This window comes from Macrosteles quadrilineatus, unplaced genomic scaffold, assembly GCF_028750875.1.
Source record: "Macrosteles quadrilineatus isolate MER2022 unplaced genomic scaffold, UCM_ALF_1.0 Scaffold_1__1_contigs__length_201487025, whole genome shotgun sequence".
Taxonomy (NCBI): Eukaryota; Metazoa; Arthropoda; class Insecta; order Hemiptera; family Cicadellidae; genus Macrosteles; species Macrosteles quadrilineatus.
Window position 1 is genome coordinate 144615252 of NW_026542594.1, and position 20845 is coordinate 144636096.

Consider the following 20845-nt stretch of genomic DNA (forward strand, 5'->3'; position numbering starts at 1 on the left):
TTCGATTCTGCATCCTAAGAAACATAGAAAATGACACCCCACTTGTTTGAATCCTATAAGAAACATAGAAAATGACACCCTACTTGTTTGAATCCTATAAGAAACATAGAAAATGACACCCCACTTGTTTGGATCCTACAAATAAAAATGTTTTCAAAATCACTACTCCCATAAATTTTAACCCCTATAAAATGGTACTTCCAACCCCCCAATCACTAGGGACTCATCAGATTTCAAAAACTAATGGCAAGTACTATGTTTCTTGCAAGTCTCATGAACGGACTAATTTTTATGTTTTCTAATAGTATTTTGGTATAATTTTACCTGTACTTATTAGACAACTCAAGATGTACGGCCCGGATTTTTACCCCCGGAATTTAACCCCCGGATTTTTACCCCCCGGATTTTTACCCCCTGGCCGGATAAAGAAATTATTAACAATGATTGATTTACCTATTTCTGTTTTTATTTAATTGTAAACATTTGATTATTAAGTAACCTATCTTTATTTATTTATTTTGTAATCTCAACTAAGTAAACATAATTCGCTGTTTAATTTTGTTGTTCGGAATTTGTGTTTAGGGCCAACTGTTGGTTGATAAGTATGTAAAATAAACAGAGTAGCTCATTTAAATAGCATTAGGGTGAACATTTCTTAAACGATTTTATTGTACCACCGTGAAAAACAATGTATTTCGTTTCTGTTGTACAATTACACAAAACAAAAACATTGTTTTACCACGGTTGTATAATAAATCGTTAAAGAAATCTTCAAAACAATTACCATTCAGATGTTTGTTTATATATCATAACTAGCAGAATACCCGTCCTTCGTACGGGGTTGGTATATAAGTATAAAATGCTTATTGCAGTGATGGGAGAGGAGACGGTTTGAGATTTTTTTTTTATTTATACGGTATCCTGTAGTGTAGCACACATCTACCATAGCCCTAATGCTCTACCACTGCACCTAAACCATTCTGCTTGTTTACATTTTTAAACTTTTTAGGTTCGTTCTTTGTTACCATGGATACCATCAATCAATGTTTACTTTTAAATCTCTCACCTCAACTTTTTGAAAGCCCACGGGGCAGAGCCCTAGGACAATATCGAATCGGGAATAGTTCTATATGTATCCTCGGAGCTGTAGCTTCAATTGTGTGCAATTTGAGCCCAGTCGGTTCAGTAGTTTTTGAGATTATCTCATACAAACACACACACACACACACAGACACCACCTCTTCTTTATAATATTATATAGATGAACCAACAGTTGGCTTCAAATATCGAATCCTGATACTCGAATCTCAAAATTAAAATTAAAACCCTGTTCGATTAGTTGTTGTTACAAATAATTTGAGAAAGGCTACTTAATAATAAAACGTTTACTTTAAACTAAAACTGAATGAAGATAATTACCCATTCTCACTAATTTATATATCCGACCAGGGGGTAAAATTCCGGGGGTAAAAATCCGGGGGTAAAATTCCATGGGTAAAATTCCGGGGGGTAAAAATCCGGGGGTGAAATTCCGGGGGTAAAAATCCGGCCCGTACAATCTAGGTTTTTATAATTTGTTGTGGTCTGATTAAATTCACAACCGTGAAAATATAGGTTAATTCCGCTTTCAATCCATCGAACTGATGTCGCGAAAATCAAAAGTTCGCGGCCGGAATTTTACCCCTTGGTTTGTGACGTCACGTTTGTCCAGGGAGTAAAATTCCAGGGGGATAAAAATCCGCTACCCCAACAGAGAGTCTACTTCAAAAACGCTTTTCGTTTGTAATAAACTGTCCGTCCATTATTAACGGAGTTATAGATAGTGATTCGTAGAAATCGCCTTAAAGTATTAAATATATAGATATAGATACAGTAGATATACTTTGTGAACAGATGGATCCTAAATATCATCATATTTTTGCCAAGTTCAAAATCAATCATTCAAGAGGTTCTAAATTTGTTAACGCGTTTTGTTTTTTGTAAACACACTTACAGATAGCAATCTATCCTTATTATTTATTACCATGTTTATATGTTTTTTTTTTGGTTGACCTAAAGAACAAATACCATAGCTTTTCCAGAGAGTTTGTATACACCATGTATTTACGGAGTTCAGTGCAGTTAGCCTACTACATACGCTGCCGTACGACCGTCGACCGTACAGTACTGTACACACTACGATGCAAAATAAATAGTTGAGCTCAGTTTTAATACATACAGAATACCCGAGAATACCAATACACCGGGTGTTCAAAACTCTGGCAACGCCTTAATATTTTTCTTATTTATTAACGGAGAACAATAAAACTCTAAATTTACGTCCTCAATGTAGTTACTGACTTTTTTGTTAATTTAAACGGTATTTTTTCGCCTTGGGGGGGACGTCCTGTAACGAAAGTCTCAAAAATCTTAAATGTAAGCATAGGTCGAATTATGCCTCACGTTAAAGGTCGAGGAACACTGCCGCAAACCTGACTGAAATGGGTTCGGAAATAGCAGCCTCAAAAAGTTCGTTAATTTTTACATAGAGACAGAAGTAAATACTCAACCGTGTTGGTTATGATGGTGTTTTTAACTTAGATAACTTTACATCTGGAGTGTAGAGGGAGGGAAATATCACTGCTGGTCGATTTAAACGCGTTAATTAATAAAAAAAATATTAAGGCGTTGTTAGACTTTTTGAACACGTGGTATACAGTTTAGCACTTTTCAATATACTAGATACCACTAGTTACTACACTTCAATATTCCTATAAGTAGTTCAGCGCAGTTACTACAATACTGTACAATATCATACGCACGTCGATATACGAGTATTATAACAAACTACAATATTCTCAGTTCAGCACAGTTTACTTAACACTACAGTACAATATATACAATTCTCATATTACTGCAGTACAGTACAATATACAGTTTTCATACGACTGTACAGTAAAATACAGTTATGCGAACCTCTATATAGGAGTGTTATAACTCTCCGATATCGGTTATAGCTATATAGGTTGGATTGTGTTATAACACAATCCAATATCTTTTTCAGCTCAGCACAGTTTACTAGACAGTACAGTACAATTAATACAATAAAGTAAGTAGGTCTTCATTATGAACACGTAGCCAGGACGTGCCTCTAGTTGATCGTTCGGATACTTTTCATGCAGTTGCTACTTTTTTTATTTTTGGGATTCACCATGATAGATCAAATATTCGCGTTTTACAGATGTAGTCCTATAGCCTACATAAGCCTACGAAAAAATGAACAAAATATTTTGCTCCATAGTTTATTACAACTATTTAACCTGATACAGTAAATCCCTCTCAACATAACCACGGGCTAGTTATCCTACACTCATCTCAATTCATATTTGGCTTAAAATACCTACATTCGTATGGTCGCCATTTCTAAAGTTAAGTATTAAGAATTTATAATTTCAAATACTCAGCATTATCAGTTTTATCGTGGAGTAACAGTCGCTTACTGGTTGAATAATAACAATAAGCTATATAGGCCTGATGGACCGATTTGGAACAATTAAACTAGCTGCATCTTTACCTCACTGATAAACATTGAAGAAGTTTAGCGGTTTATCCGTATATTATGATCTATTGTATGAGTCAGCCACGAGGGTCACGCTTATTGCAAATAGAGAAAACAAGGTACTGTTCATCACGTGGCTTGTAAATGAAATGGAATGAAATCCTTTTTTATTGAGGTGAACTTAGGACATCATGGTCCTTTCTTACAGTTAACCTCTCTACTAAGCTGTCCATCTTGTGCATGGCTGAAGAGGACTAAGTCCTAAAACAGCCTCAGTCCAGTAGGGTTTCAGCTCTCTGGATTGGAACATCATGAAGAGAGATCTTGTGCATTTCCCCCCAAGTATCTCCGATAGTACTTCTCCAACCTGGTGTGTTGTGTTGCAGGGGACAAGTTCCGGCTGGTGTTGGCCACGACACTCCGCGAGGATGGGTTCCCGGATGCTGGAGATTGGAACCCTCAGGACTCCGAAGGTTCCCGTGCAGATAGTTTTGAGTACGTAATGTACGGAAAGATCTACCGCATCGAGGGTGACGAGAACTCCAAGGAGCCCTCCAAGAACAAACTGTAAGTAACTTATTTGTGTGTTTATTTGATAATGTTCAGTTCCTAAGTATGCCAAGAAGTTTTAATACTTGCTGAAGACACCCGTCAGGAACCCCAAATAATACGTGGTCCATTACGTTTAGAAGAACCATTGTGATCGTGAGTGGTAAAAAAGCGTCGATGGATTAGCGTGTTTATCTATAGGTTTATGTTTTAATTACTTCATGATGCATTTTATGGCAGTAGTAGAACCTTGGCAAGAAGACTCTCATAGGGATTATAAAAAAAAGACTTTTTATCATGTTGACTTCTTTTCAAGGTTTGCAATAACATGTGAATAGGGGTAAAATAATTTCAAGGGATTTGAAAATGACCCTTGTTACCAAGGGTGGCTTATTATCGAGGGTCTTGTTATCGAGGTTCTACTAAATATTAACCTAATATAAAGTTTTCTGATGCAGATACAAGTCTGAGTTATGAAATGAGATTTTTTTTCTTGGTTGTATTGGTTCGCGTACAAATTTAACTCATCTAATTCAACTCAAGAATGACGAATATTAATGATATTTTATCATTATTCTACGAAAAAATCAACTTAATGCTCATGTTCATAGGATCAGTTTTAATCAAATATTTGCAGTGGTGGTTCTAGGACTTTGTCAAGGGTGGCTAACAGTGGAAGGGGGTCCTACCCCGGAAAATTAGCTTTTTAAAAGGCGATTGGGGACTTTTTAAAGCCCTTTTTAATGTCTAGAGCTGCGTCCAAAAGCCTTCGTTACGTTTTTATGACAAAATTAATGTTTCAATTTATATTTCCAGCTTCCAATGGAACCGTCACTGAATATTTGTAAAATAGTGTTCTTTGTTTTGTCCACATTAACTAAGTTTAGGTAGTAAAAATTCATAACTGTTGCCCAGTTATTAGTTTAGAGTTAATTACTTTTAAACGATTAATTCCGGCATTAGTTTAAACCCGTCCAATACAGTATTAAATATAGGTAAGATTATTTTTTACTTAACCTATAAATTAAATTCTGATTCAAAACCATTACGTCCAGACTTGACACACTGTGTATACAATCGCAACGCTGTCACTGGTGTTTAGATATTTGAAAAGCGAAAAAGCCTTTCAATTAAAAGGAAGAGAACGATTGTGTGCCTAGGACGCAAGGAAGGCCGAGAGTGAATAGGTTTGGTTTGGCAAACGGAATGACCTTGGACAGAGTAGATAGTTAATAACAGTCGACATGGATGGCGCGTGGTGTGGCGGTGTGGCCGGCCGCGACGGGGCCCGTGTAGGGCTACACAACAGTGCTAAACTATGTTACTACAGTACACAGTTTGTTACTACATGTATGGCCCATGTTGTGATGGTGTGGTCGGCCGCGACACCGCGACGGGGCCCGTGTAGGGCTACACTACAGTGCTAAACTATGTTACTCCAGTACACAGTTACTACATATGTTTTGCCCATGTTGTGGTGGTGTGGCCGGCCGTGACGGGGCCCGTGTAGGTCTACACAACAGTGCTAAACTATATTACTACAGTACACAGTTAGTTACTACATGTTTGGCCAATGTTGTGGTGGTGTGGTCGGACGCGACGGGGCCCGTGTAGGTCTACACAACAGTGCTAAACTATATTATGTACTACAGTACACAGTTAGTTACTACATGTTTGGCCCATGTTGTGGCGGTGAGGCCGGCCGCGACGGGGCCCGTGTAGGTCTACACAACAGTGCTAAACTATATTATGTACTACAGTACACAGTTAGTTACTACATGTTTGGCCCATGTTGTGGCGGTGAGGCCGGCCGCGACGGGGCCCGTGTAGGTCTACACAACAGTGCTAAACTATATTATGTACTACAGTACACAGTTAGTTACTACATGTTTGGCCCATGTTGTGGCGGTGAGGCCGGCCGCGACGGGGCCCGTGTAGGTCTACACAACAGTGCTAAACTATATTATGTACTACAGTACACAGTTAGTTACTACATGTTTGGCCCATGTTGTGGCGGTGTTGCCGGCCGTGACGGGGCCCGTGTAGGGCTACACAACAGTGCTTAGCGAGCTATGATACTACACAGTTCCTACAAATATGTTTGTCTCTTAGGTGTTGGGTTACACAACAGTGCTTACTTTGCTACCACTGTACAAGGAAAGGGGTAAAGAGAAAACGTTTTTGTAGTGTCTTACAATGTCTTGATTTAATAATATTGAAAAACATTTCATGACTATGTATTTACTAAATCCTACGTTACTAGATCTAACGTTATAAAAACGCGTTAGTTTATACAAAGTATTGGATATGCTGAAAAAAGATCTAGAATATTCTAAAATCTTTGTTGTCGTTGGTATGGTATGGTTCGCTTACTTAAAACATTAAACTGTAGTTTTTCTAGGTCCGTGAAGTTGGCGTACCCATATTAGCGTATCCACTTTTGATCATACCAATCGTTAGTTCATCGTTAGTTCTCGATAGTTCCCAATTTTTTTCGTTAGTTCTCAAAAAATAAAAAAGTTATAGCCGATTATAAGTGGGTACGCTAACTTCACACTTCCGGGTTCTAGCACGGGCCGTATTCTGAGGAGAAATGTTTACATCTATATACCAATCGTTAGTTCTTCGTTAGTCCTCGATAGTTCCCAAATTTTTTCGTTAGTTCTCAAAAAATAAAAAAGTTATGAGGCATACAAAGTGGGTACGCTAACTTCACGATTGTACAATTTCCAGCGGGAACAATTTTTTTACTATAAATGCCTATATCTATATACCAATCGTTAGTTCTTCGTTAGTTCTCGATAGTTCTCCAATATTTACGTTAGTTCTCAAAAAATAAAAAAGTTACGAGGCATACAAAGTGGGTACGCTAACTTCACAACTATACAATGTCCAGCGGGCACCGTTTTCTGCCTATAAATGCTTATATCTATACACCAATCGTTAGTTCTTCGTTAGTTCTCGATAGTTCTCCAATATTTACGTTAGTTCTCAAAAAACCAAAAAGTTACGAGGCATACAAAGTGGGTACGCTAACTTCACAATTATACAATTTCCAGCGGGCACCGTTTTCTGACTATAAATGCCTATATCTATATACCAATCGTTAGTTCTTCGTTAGTTCTCGATAGTTCTCTAATATTTACGTTAGTTCTCAAAAAATAAAAAAGCTACGAGGCATACAAAGTGGGTACGCTAACTTCACAACTATACAATTTCCAGCGGGCACCATTTTATGACTATAAATGCTTATATCTATATACCAATCGTTAGTTCTTCGTTAGTTCTCGATAGTTCTCCAATATTTGCGTTAGTTCTCAAAAAATGAAAAAGCTACGAAGCATAAAAAGTGGGTACGCCAACTTCACAATTATAGAATTTCCAGCGGGCACAGTTTTCTAAATAAAAATGCTTATATTTAAATACCAATCGTTAGTTCTTCGTTAGTTCTCGATAGTTCTCAAATATTTACGTTATTTCTCAAAAAATAAAAAAGCTACGAGGCATACAAAGTGGGTACGCTAACTTCACAACTATACAATTTCCAGCGGGCACCGTTTTATGACTATAAATGCTTATATCTATATACCAATCGTTAGTTCTTCGTTAGTTCTCGATAGTTCTCCAATATTTACGTTAGTTCTCAAAAAATGAAAAAGTTACGAAGCATAAAAAGTGGGTTCGCTAACTTCACAATTATAGAATTTTCAGCGGGCACAGTTTTCTAAATAAAAATGCTTATATTTATATACCAATCGTTAGTTCTTCGTTACTTCTCGATAGTTCTCAAATATTTACGTTAGTTGTAAAAAAAAAAAAAAAAAAAAAAATTACGAGGCATACAAAGTGGGTTTGCTAACTTCACGATTATACAATTTCCATCGGGCACCGATTTCTGACTATAAATGATTATATCTATATACCAATCGTTAGTTCTTTGTTGTTCTCGATAGTTCTCCAATATTTACGTTAGTCCAAAAAAAAAATAAAAAAGTTACGAGGCATACAAAGTGAGTACGCTGACTTCAAAATTATAAAATTTCCAGCGGGCACCGTTCTGACTAAAAACGCTTATATCTATATACCAATTTTTAGTTCCATGCACTGTAATTTGATTCATCTTCACACAATGAAAATCAAAGTAACACTGACATTAGAATAACTATCACATTATGATTCTCTCGAAAAGAAAGGATTGCTTATCAGTTCCAGGATAGCGCTTATCTGTGATATCCGCAATAGTAGTTGCAGGTGTCACTCGGTTAGATTATTTTTTAGGAGTGATAATTTTGAATACGGTATCAAAATGATTAACAGTTGAATATGTTCAGTTAATTAGAACATCCAAAAAAGACAACGCTTCCAAAAATTGGTTTTAGATAAGCAATGAAATCATATTTATACCTACTTAGTTGTGTGAAAAAGTGCATTTTATAAAAAGTCCATCATGGAAACAAAATATACTATCCATCAAAATGAAAACCAGAGTCTGCTAAGTAAAATGGTATAAAGTAATTTATAAGCAGTGAATGTTTTATCTATGGTACGATCAAAGAACTTCTGTTTGGTTAATTGAACTAATCGTTTGTATTGTTTGAATTTGTTTGTGTTCGGTATTAGTATTATAAAATTACATCATTAAACGTAACACGTAACGAGTGACAGTTGCACGGATCGAGACTGGAAGGTCATACGGACTTGAACAAACTGGAGACTGGAGTGGTGGATGGAAAAAATGTGTACAACACATTACTAGCATGGCGTATTGGGTATGGCGGGGTCGAGACAATATTTATTTAGTTGTATAGTAGTATACTGTAAGCATTTTTCGTTGAATGAAGGTGCGCGCTGGAAATCAGAAGTATTAAATAAGTTTATCTATTCATTACTGGCTATACGTCTATTTATTTAATTTTTTTAGAACTAACAAAAAAATCGGTGAGCTATCAAGATCTTACGATTAATATTAGGATATAGGCACTTTTAGTCAGACAAGGGTGCGCGCTGGGAATGATTTGGGTGTGAGGTTGGCATAACCACGTTTAAGACCTTATTGCCTTTTTATTTTTTAAGAACTAGTAATAATATTGGGGAACTAACAAGTAATAACGAAGAACTAAAAATTGACAAATAGATATAAGCGTTTTTAGTCAGAAAACGGTGCCCGCTGGAAATTTTATAATTTTGAAGTGAGCGTACTCACTTTGTACGCCTCGTAACTTTTTTATTTTTTTGAGAACTAACGTAAATATTACAGAACTATCGAGAACTAACGAAGAACTAACAATTGGTGTATAGATATAAGCATTTATAGTCAGAAAACGGTGCCCGCTGGAAATTGTATGGTTGTAAAGTTAGCGTGCCCACTTTGTATGCCTCGTAACTTTTTTATTTTTTGAGAACTAACGTAAATATTGGAGAACTATCGAGAACTAACGAAGAACTAACGATTGGTATATAGACATAGGCATTTATAGTCAAAAAACGGTGCCCGCTGGAAATCGTATAGTTGTGAAGTTAGCGTACCCACTTTGTATCCCTCTTAACTTTTTTATTTTTTGAGAACTAACGTAAATATTGGAGAACTATGAAGAACTAACGAAGAACTAACGATTGGTATATAGATATAGGCATTTACATTAAAAAAACTGTTCCCGCTGGAAATTGTACAATTGTGAAGTTAGCGTACCCACTTTGTATGCCGCATAACTTTTTTATTTTTTGAGAACTAACGAAAAAATTTGGGAACTATCGAGGACTAACGAAGAACTAACGATTGGTATATAGATGTAAACATTTCTCCTCAGAAAACGGAGCGTGCTAGAACCCGGAAGTGTGAAGTTAGCGTACCCACTTATAATCGGCTATAACTTTTTTATTTTTTGAGAACTAACGAAAAAACTTGGGAACTATCGAGAACTATCGAGAACTAACGATGAACTAACGATTGGTATGATCAAAAGTGGATACGCTAATATGGGTACGCCAACTTCACGGACCTAGTTTTTCTATCATATTTACAAAGTGTCTGCGTTTGAAATCCAAATATATCGTGTTATATGAATATTATTTACATTTTTACGCTATGATTCTATATATACGGTTATCTTGCCAAAAAAGAAATGGCGAGCAGTAAGCATTTGACGTGGGAGTGCGCGGAAATAGCAATGGCGTAGCTCGAGAACAGAATATACAAACAACATGCAATTGGCATGTGCTTGTGGCATCTGGCATGCTGGCATGCTGCATGCCCTTACCGACCAAACATGCCAAGTATGTGGACAGTAATTAGGGTATTATCGCCACATCCTCTAATCATGCGGATTTCGTACAAAACTACATAACCTAGCATAGAGATACGGGATTGTGTTTGTGTGTGAGAAATATTACCACGGGATATACTGTAGTACGTTAACAACTAACCCAAAACTCTACGATTAAGATACATCATGGTACTTAAAATCTGGCGAGTCTTGTGATGGATACGTGTAAGAATACTATTATTTTTACGTATACATAGCATGATTTTTATCTTTGTGGTTAAAAATTAGTGAGAGTATAAATTAAAGCTGTTAATAGTCACTCTTTCTAGAAGGTATTTTTATTGTTGTTTGAAAGTATTAGTTTGTTTTGGACTGCGAAAAACAGTTTAGGATTAATATTAAGTCGAATAAAAGACATACATCAAGCAAGGCACCAAACATACATCCAGGTCGTCCTGGAACACTCACACTGGTGTACAGTATAAAACTGTCCGTGTTCCATGTCCTACGCAGACAAGGAACTAACTAATTATTCTCTTGTCTGTGGTCCTACGTAAAATTGAAACTGACGCCTCATTTTGTGACCAATAAAACACTGAATAATGTAGGATTGTTGAATGTCTTGAATTGTTTTTATGCATTAGCCCAATTCGTCATCTAGTTTATCATTTTTTTAATGTGGCCATATTACTAAGAAGTTTGATGCAACGCAGTTTCCAAGACATAAAATATAATTCAAATAAACAAATACTGCTTGTATTCTTGTCTAATCAAAGTAAAATATAAGGCGAGAGTTGTGGCCAGTGTCGTCATTAACGAAGCTGAAGTAGTGCGGCCCTTAGTGTTATTGGCTGTTCTCAAGTCTCCACAGCTGGGAACTGCTCAATTACTTTCTGAAAAATGAAAAAGTAGTCACTTTTACAACTTGTAGAACTGTGAAAAATAATTACTCTAATTTATCCCTGTAGCTCAAATCAAAAATTCCTCTTCGAATTTTTATTGAGAAATCTATTAGTTTTTATTTTTCTCTTTGTAGATTTTAAATCTATAATATTTTTATTGTTTAAGTAATGTACCCTACATCACTACAAATTATTCAATGAATATTGAAAAGCATATATAACTTATTGAAAGCATATATAACTTATTGAAAGCATATATAACTTATTGAAAAGCATATATAACTAACTATTGGAGGTCCATCTTGCACACTTGCTTTGTCAGGGTATTGAAAATCTTGGTTGCAGAACAGGTTCTTAGTGTGTAGGTCTAGTAATGTCGTTTAAGTATTTTTAAATTTCGTTTGGACAGTGTACTAGTACAATTTAGTATTATTGCCCAACAACTACATAAACTTTTAAAAATACAAAATTATAATATATTTTGGCAAAACGTTATTCTATCATTAAGCAAATTTGAAACTGCCGTGGATATACTTGTGTCTTGTCATTGGAAAGATGGCATGTCAGTGATTGCGAGAGTTACGTGGATAATAGCAACAACAGAGAGCAGGCTATAATGTGAATACTTGAGTCAGCTGGCCTGGCACGTTTACTGCACAAATGCTTCTGATAACATACTTTATCGACGCGCCATTGCACAAATTAAAAGCCATTGCTGCATTGACAGTCAATCCGTGCCACATAAAGTACAGAATGAACACTATATGCTGAGTACTGCTGTACAGTATTGACAGTGGACCCGGCAAAGTAGTTGTCTGTTGCCTACTTATATGTTGTAGCATGAACGTTTTTTTATGCCAATGCTATATTAGCAGCAAAAGTCACACATTAGTTTGTGCACTTATGTTGTATCATGAACGCTTTATGCTCAATAAGGCAATAATACCATGTTACCCGCGACTGTTGCTCAATATATGTTTGAACTTGAACATACGCCATTATATGCCATGTTATTATATGCCATACCCAATAATTCTGTATTGACGGCCAATATGTCTCATGTAGTGTGCTGTAGTTCAAAATATGTTTCAACTTGAACATTATTGTATGCTAAATAATGCTGTAATACAGCCAATACGTCACATGTAGTTTGATGCAGTTCAATATACAGTATGTTTCCGCTTGAACATTATTGTATGCTAAATAATTCTGTATTGACAGCCAATATGTCTCATGTAGTGTGCTGTAGTTCAAAATATGTTTCCGCTTGAACATTATTGTATGCTAAATAAAGCTGTAATACAGCTAATACGTCGCATGTAGTTTGCTGTAGCTCAATAATTGTTTCAGCTTGAACATTATTGTATGCTAAATAATGCTGTAATACAGCCAATACGTCACATTTATAGTTTGATGCAGTTCAATATAAGTTTCAGCTTGAACATTATTGTTTGCTAAATAATGCTGTAATACAGCCAATACGTCTCATGTAGTGTGCTGTAGTTCAAAAATTGTTTCAACTTGAACATTATTGAATGCTAAGTAAGGCTGTATTGACACACCATGATAACTGAATGTTCTCACAGTAACATTCAGTTGAATCCCATCACCATGTGAATGTGTCTGACTGAACCTCACACAATGAGTCATACAGTAAGAAACGAGCATTTCAGGTGGGTTAACACTACCGCACACATCAGAGTGTTATACAGTAACTTGCTTTGTAACGACCCTAGACACTAACCATAGTTTTTTTTTTTACTCTGTTTAGTTTTCTTTACTAATGAGATGTTTGTATTAGCTGGAATTAAAACAGGAGATCGTTGGTCTCAGATATCGTTGACAGGGTTATGATTACATTGTTTACATACTTCTGGTTGGTAACTGGTACCGTACATACGCTTATTCTATATTCAACTTTAGAAGCTAGTCGGTTAATTCAAAACTATTGTGAAGCATCTGGAAAGTGTTCCTGCATTTTATGTTCAAAGAACTCTAAACAGTGTTCTTATGCTGTGCAAAGCAGAAAATAAAATACGGCAAAGTATCGCAAATTACTCATAGTTGGATGACATCAAAGAGAATTTGTGCATACTGTAGTGTCGTTTGTTATAATGGTTAGACGAAGCAGCAAGATGGTGAGATACATATACATACCTGCAGCGCCTGTTATAGCTTTGCATGTGTTACACCGGCTGTGACGTCACAATGTCAAGGTCGTCGGCGTCGCCATGTTGTATCTCTGTTGCTCTCCCGCACCTACCTTACCTAGGCTAGGCAACTATAGGGGCTAACAGTTTATGTGCAGTTATAACAGGGGCGAATTCGGAGAAGAAGTTTGGGGGGAGACTTTACAGGGGCCCGGGGTCTGCGGGACCTCCTCCGGAAAATTTTGAATCTTGATTCCAGGAATTTTAAGCTACAATGACACTTAATAACAATGTCCTGAATATAGCAGGGGCGAATATAAGCCCCCCCCCCCCCGAAATAACGGATATGAAGAAAAAATAGGTACCATAATATGAAATATTTATTATAATTATAAATCATGCCATGCGCGAGGTATTCACTGTGGCAGACAGTGATACTGATAGTTGTTGCGAGTTCGGGTTGATTCAGTCCAACTCGAGCTCCCGCCCGCCGCCCGGCTGTGTTGAAAAAATTCTCAACACCTCCTCGGAAGGGCCTCTTTAAAGCCCGCTTCTTCAAGAGCCTATTGGACCCGGGCGAATCTATGAGGCCCCTGTGGCCCGTACATGCACTGTGGCACTATAATAGCCGCACTGCGCATTGAGTTAAATGGTCCCATAAAAGGAGCGCTTGGTCGTAGCCGTTGTGCGGTTTCAAAATACATTAAAGTACTGTGGCAGGCCGCACCCGCCCTTTCAGTTCTGCCGACCTGCCTAAACGAAAGTACGTTATAAAGTAATATTTATAATTAAAAACTGTATGATAAGTTCGGACATTGTCCGATTTCGGAGTACAGCTTTCCAAGTTGTAAGCGGTTCCCACAACGGCAGCCGCGTACACTGTACTATTAGGGATTACCAGTGGTGGAAACAATATATTGCAAAAGGTATATGCAATCGAATTTATAGTTTATTTGTTATTCCAGTTGTTATTTGGATATTATTGAGCATTGATAAATTACCAATATAAAAACGTAGTCATCGAAATCTAAAGTTTTCCCGCTATAATGGTAACAGTTTTAACGTTCACTACACAGTTATAGTTACTATTGAATTTTACTTGTTAGCCCAAGAATATGGGCTGCTATAGCATTTAACATTTTATTTTAAGTTTGACTACATATTTACATGATTTAGCTAAATATAGGTCTTTTTGCAACAGCATCTGATGAAACCTTTCTTTGGTACGAATGATATCATTACCTCTTCACGCACGTTACGTTACTGATCTGGTACATCCCCGGTACAAATAAATTTATTCAGCACCACCTGGAATTGGTTTCTTGAAACTCTTTTTAAGAACTCTACGTGTTGTAACAATAGTCTAGTAGTCATTGCTCTTATATAGCCTACTACAACTGCAACTACTTCTAGGAGCTAGTTGTTGTAGTCGTCATAACGATTTTCGGGAGCAATTACTTTTGCTCACATCGTTTATTGGTTATTGTTTAAATTTATTGTAAAATTATTTATTGTAAAATTTAAATATTGATTTAATTGAATACCGTACCATTTCTATGTATGTAACAACTGAGAATGGTTTCATCAACAGTTATGTGCATGTTTTGTACTGTCATAGACAATGGATATCCGTGCTATCTATAGTCTGTGGCACTGTATAATAAGTAGTGTGCATAAGTTTGGATGAATTTCATTTGAGACGATTAATTATTGTTTGTAAATGGGTTCTAGCGCAAATTTGGGATTATGTTCAAGTTAACCATTTTTGCATTTGTTGAGCTATGGGTATCTATTTATGATAGAAAGTGGTAGCATTAAGAATGATTTTTTCTGTCTTAAACCGTAATCAGTTGAAAGTGAGCGCATGTCGGCCTTGGGTCCCGCCATACACTGCAGCTATATACATACATACCTAGCACTGGGTGCTGTGTAGCTGTGTGTCATGCAGTGATGATGTGTCAACCGCGATCAAACCAATTGAATCATTGGTTTTGTAACAGTTACTTATAGATAACATTTAATTATTTTACCTAACCCGCCATGTTAAACTTCCCTATCCCAAGCGTGATGTATACAACTTCCTTACTTCTCGAGTGATGTAAAGTATCAAAAACTCACTCGGTGATGTAATGAAACCCATTTAAATAACATTGAGTGATTAACTTAACAAATATACCTCTATGGAGCCAACGACGTTCAACGCTAGAAATCAGCTGTGCTCTTGAATTTTATTGTTATGTTTTGAAGAATTTTCCTAACCTAGCTTTTGTTTGTAAATGAACGTTTGTTTACTGTTGGAAGATGAGTGAAATGGATGATGATTAATATTGTTCGTAACCTCCTGTATATTGTCGGGTCAGGTAAAATCTTGTACGTTACACGTTACGCAAGAGCGTGTTTACATCACTTAGGTAAATTATGCAACTCGCTTCCGCTCGTTGCACAACCTTCACCTGCGTGATGTAAAAACGCTCTTACTACACTTGTAAGGTAAATAGCTATTACAAAGCCTGTTTAGCGACTAAATCCACTATTACATATTTGTATTTTTTTTTTTACTTGTCTTTTGTCTATTTTTTATGTGTTGTTTAAATTAAATAGATATAGAGTGTTTCGATATAAGAAACTATAAACTAAATGCCACAACAGAGTTTATTAGGAACCCGTATCGGTATCTGATTCTCGTTACTTGGAAACTACTGACTTCGTTTTCAAAATCCCTAAGATTAACAGTGTTAAGTTTAGACGTGCTTAATTTTCCTTTAAATTATTATCCTCAAACATTTGTCAAAGTTTAAGTGCTTTAAAAGTAATAACGATTCAGAAAGGGTGCAGCGACGACAATGGCAAAAATATGTACCTTGGAGGTACAACCGGAGTCTTAATACTTTTTCAATGTTATTTGTGTAAATATGCTGATTAGTAAGTTTATAAAACCGATACAAGGAGCAGTGTTATAAATCATGACGAGTAAAAGTGAATTGATGTTAACAACTCTATAATATGTAGGATAGTGAGTACCTAGTTCATTTTAATCAAGCAGGAAACTAGTTACTACAAATTTCAATTCAATTACATCACAAAAATATGGATAATGTCTGTTTTAGGAAGTTATGATATGATTACATATTTAAAAAAACGTAAATTCGACATGATTTGTTTCCAGTTGAATTAGTTTTAGCTCGCAAAAACTCTGCTACCCATATAAAATACTTGACTAAATTAACATATCGAATTAATATATGAAGAATTAATATAGACTGGAACGGGTGGCGTCGTCCTGTAATCTAGCTACTAGGAGGTCACGAATTGTGGATATTTATAGGCATGCACTGTGGATGCGATACTCCCCGGTGTGGATTAACGTCCGCACGGGTGAGTACTACGACTATCCGCAGTACTATCCTGATAATTAGACCAATTCCTATATACCAAGGGAAAAAGTGGTTCGGATTCCACTATAAACTATAGGTCCCTTAGTCGCCATTAGCTGTATGGGGTATTAATTAACAGCTGTGTCTAAGGAATATGTCGGCCTTAGTCACAAACAAGACTACAAGATCGCGCCACTCATCATACACTCATCTCCATTCTACTTGGCTTAAAATACCTACTTTGTATGGTCGCCATTTCAAAGAAAAGTATTTAAAGTATTTAAAGCATATCGTGAGGATACTGTACTCTTTAATTATGACCGGTTGTATAAACAATGATTGATTTGCGATTTAATTCAGTTGTGTTTTGTGGTTCTGTTATGTTGATTATGTCACGCAAAACTACGAGGAGTTTAATTTTTACAAGTAATTAGTTTTTAAAAATGTAACTAAAGTTAATATAATAATTAGCGTGCAATATATTGCTCAACAATCAAGACAACTCAACAATCAAGACAAGCAAGAATACTCAGTGAGTGGAGCTGCGCGCTACCTAGCAGAGAAGACGACAACTACGAGGAGGCCAGCTGATGTGTGCGGCACTAGCGCTGCAGTCTCGGGTGGCGAGGCAGGGAACCACCCTGAGTTCACTGTAGTCTCACTAGTGAACACAGCTGGTGGTATCTCAGCCCCGTCGTCCAACCATCAACCTACCACGACACCACGTACATTTGGATCTTACAGTAGTATAGACAATTAATGAGACATACCTACTAAATCTGATATAGACATACATTAAACCAATTACCTGTATTTCCATAAGTTAAAAAATCATATCGACTCCTGTTATTTGGAATTACAAATAAATTCAAACTTGCAGTTATAGGCTACATTATTTTTCAGTCTAAATTGGGAAAAAATAATTTAACAAAATAATCAAGGGCCATGAACTAATATTTTGGAATTAAACATTATTATTTTGTGGGGCGGTGTTAGTAACAAAATAATTTTACATTCCCGTTTCCGTAAAACATTTTTAATCACTAAATCGTATTTCACTAGCTTTATTTAACGGACTCATTTTTATTTAAACAAGCTTTAGCTATTAGCTGTATGTATAAAAAAAAATACTAGGCCTATTTCATGTTAGCATACATTAATTTTTACGACTAATCAGCGGCTGTGATTTGTTTGTAACACATTTTGTATTTTCGCAGGAGAGCAAAATTTATGATGTTACTTTAAAAATTATAATTGACTGAATATGTTGGTAATAATAAGTAATAAAGTCAGCACAGCGACATACTATTTTATCTTTAGTACTCAGTAAGTTACTGTTCTTCTAATTATTTTAAACATATTTTTTATCACTGTTTACTTGTTGCGTTCTGTATTTCACTGTAGTATTCTTTATACTGTAGTTAATACCAAATTGAGCGTGGGCTACAAATTAAATTACAGTATTCTCTAAATAAACACACAATTTTCCTTCCTTCTGTGCATTAACTGAACAGAGTGACGCAGAGAAGTTTGGAATTGTAAACCAAAGGTTTTCAAATAGTGACATTTTACTATTTTTATTTTCACTTGTGATAAACCCATATAGTGTATTTGAGGAGTTAATATTTCAGGTTACATGTTTTGCGATTTAGTGTCCTAAATACATGGAGATGTCATTTAATCTTTCCCTTCTCGTGCCATCTCATAAACTAAAACTAAATTTTACTTGCGTAGCTTCTGATTGTGGTTAGTTTGCATCTTTTCAAATGAAGGCTGGACAATCACATTGGACTATATTCAGCGCAGTACCACCATAGTAATTTTTAAAGTTTATAAGCACCTGTATGTATTCACGCCCTCTTGTAAACTATTGACACATAGTTAGACATAGAATAAATATAAAAAATCGGTAAAGTTAAAAACGTTTGCTTCTCGTAATGTTTGTACCTAATAATTTCTTGGGTTTAATTACACATTTACCTTGATTGCTATCATGTTATAAGCTATAGACTCACTTATGTATTTCCGTACGTATGTTTTTAATACGTATTTAGCTTCACTGATTTAATTTCTCAATAGGTGTAATTTTGTGCTGTCAAATATATGTTTTATGTCATTTCGTTATTGGAAGATAGTAATCACGATGGTATATAGACAATAACATTATTTTTTTCTTTCTATTCTTCAACCTATAGCATATGAGCCAATGAAGTGAGAAGTGACTGCGATATCACCAGGGCACTTGCTTTGCAGGTTTGCTACGACAAGGTTATTCCGTCCGTTGTTGAAATGCTCTACTATGTTCCAACCAGGTAGATTTTCATGGAAGTTAATTATATGGCTAAGTTGATTCTTATACACTCTTCTCTCGTTTGTTGTATTTTTTACGTCTCCAATTTCTTTTTCAAAGAACCAGTGTATATTACACCTAGCGATTAGTAACCGCTACTGCTTCGCTCTCTATTCAAATTATTCATTTTCCAATCTATAAAGTGACCACAATTTCGCTAACCTAACTATTTTGATAAATATGCCTGCTTTCTTATATTCCATTCTTTATTATGTTAGAGTTCTTTAATCAGGAAAGCTTTCAATAAGGCATTTGAACAATTGCGTTATCTTAAAAGTATATTCTGAGTAGGTTCTGAAACACGTGTAAACGATTTCTGAGAACCGAGAAGGTTAAGATCAAGATTAAAACTGATTCAATCGCATTAATTGCAGTATTTGGACAAGCCAGAGCTATTGTATCGGCATTGCTGGCAGGTGTTTTGACAGATGGATCAGAGTGTCCGAGTGCAGTGCAAGATGCAGGTAGAGGTGCCAGGTCGTTGTGTAAGCAGCACACATTGGCACCCTGCGACTTACTCGACCTTCGCGACCATAATACACCAACAAATGTCAGCTTAAAACTGTATAATCGACAGGACCCCCTCGTACTGCTGTTAGCGACACATTATTTCATTGATTCGTCCTCTCCATAAGTCCTCTTGCGAAAGGCGTTGCTGAGAGGATAGAAATGCATGTTCAAACGTTGGTCCTTGTAGGTTCCTAGATCTTCTCATGTTGCGAGCGTTGTACAGTCCTTGCTCTTTTGGCAACAGCCAAAAATGCTCATTTGTGATTGTTTAAACTAAACGTTTCTCTTAGTTTAAAGGACTGGTGGAAACCTACCTTCTCCTAGAAAATCCTTGAGTAACAAAATGAATATTCGTCGTAGAATCCAAAAGTGGTACACTTATTATATACTTTGTCAAATTCTGGAGTTTTCATTGGAATAACTACTGTTGGAAATGTTGAAGCACGTTCGTGCAATGTAGGCTTACTTAGTTTATGAAGGGTTTCTTACAAATAAAAACTTAAAACGTCTTTGCTTTATTATATCTTTCTTATTATAAGTACCTACTATAGTTCAATTTTGCAAACTATCACACATTTCCAAGCATTTTTGTACAGGCACATCTTGCATCAATTAGTTGTTGAAATAACACTTTACTGTAACCTACCACCAGTTCCAAAACTACGTTGCAAGGTTCTTAAACACTTAAAAACTACTTTAGTGTATATTAATTTCGTTAAATTAAATGTAAGGAATAATAATTAATAACTAATTAAGATTTTTACCAGGCGTGCAGGTACAATTGATTATAGAAAGCGTTGATCAACTTGTAAGCATTTCCTCTGTCCTCTAGTCAGGTTTTCTTATGATTGACCTTTAAAAGAAATGTATATCTCACTATTAAATAGTATATTTAATCACTAGGGCCTAAAGTGACTCTTTTTGACCCGAAGTCAAGTTTTACATTTTAATGTCAGGAAAATTAGCGATGGTTAAAAAGTCACTTTTTGCCCGTGTGGAGAACTATATTTTTCGTCATATTGCATCATTAATTAAGAAAAAGAAAGCTAGAACACGAAATCATTTTTATTTAAAGATAACCTCTCAAAACGACTTCCAGCTTGTTTTCAATTCTGCTAATGCGAAAAGCAGTTGTTTCAATTATAGTAAGATTCAATTATACCATAATAGCAGACTTAAAAGCGTCAATCAGTTTATGAACTGCCAACA

General features: G+C 35.9%; 1 protein-coding gene across 2 annotated transcripts in view; it reads left to right on the forward strand.

The window, feature by feature from the left end:
• The window catches only part of LOC128986349 (DNA-directed RNA polymerases I, II, and III subunit RPABC3), a 101740-nt gene that overhangs the window by 59978 nt on the left and 20917 nt on the right, over positions 1-20845 (forward strand). For both annotated transcript variants that reach the window (XM_054406681.1, XM_054406690.1), the window contains exon 3: positions 3925-4105. In XM_054406681.1, coding sequence (XP_054262656.1) covers positions 3925-4105 — 181 coding nt within the window. The remainder of the gene's footprint in view (positions 1-3924; positions 4106-20845) is intronic.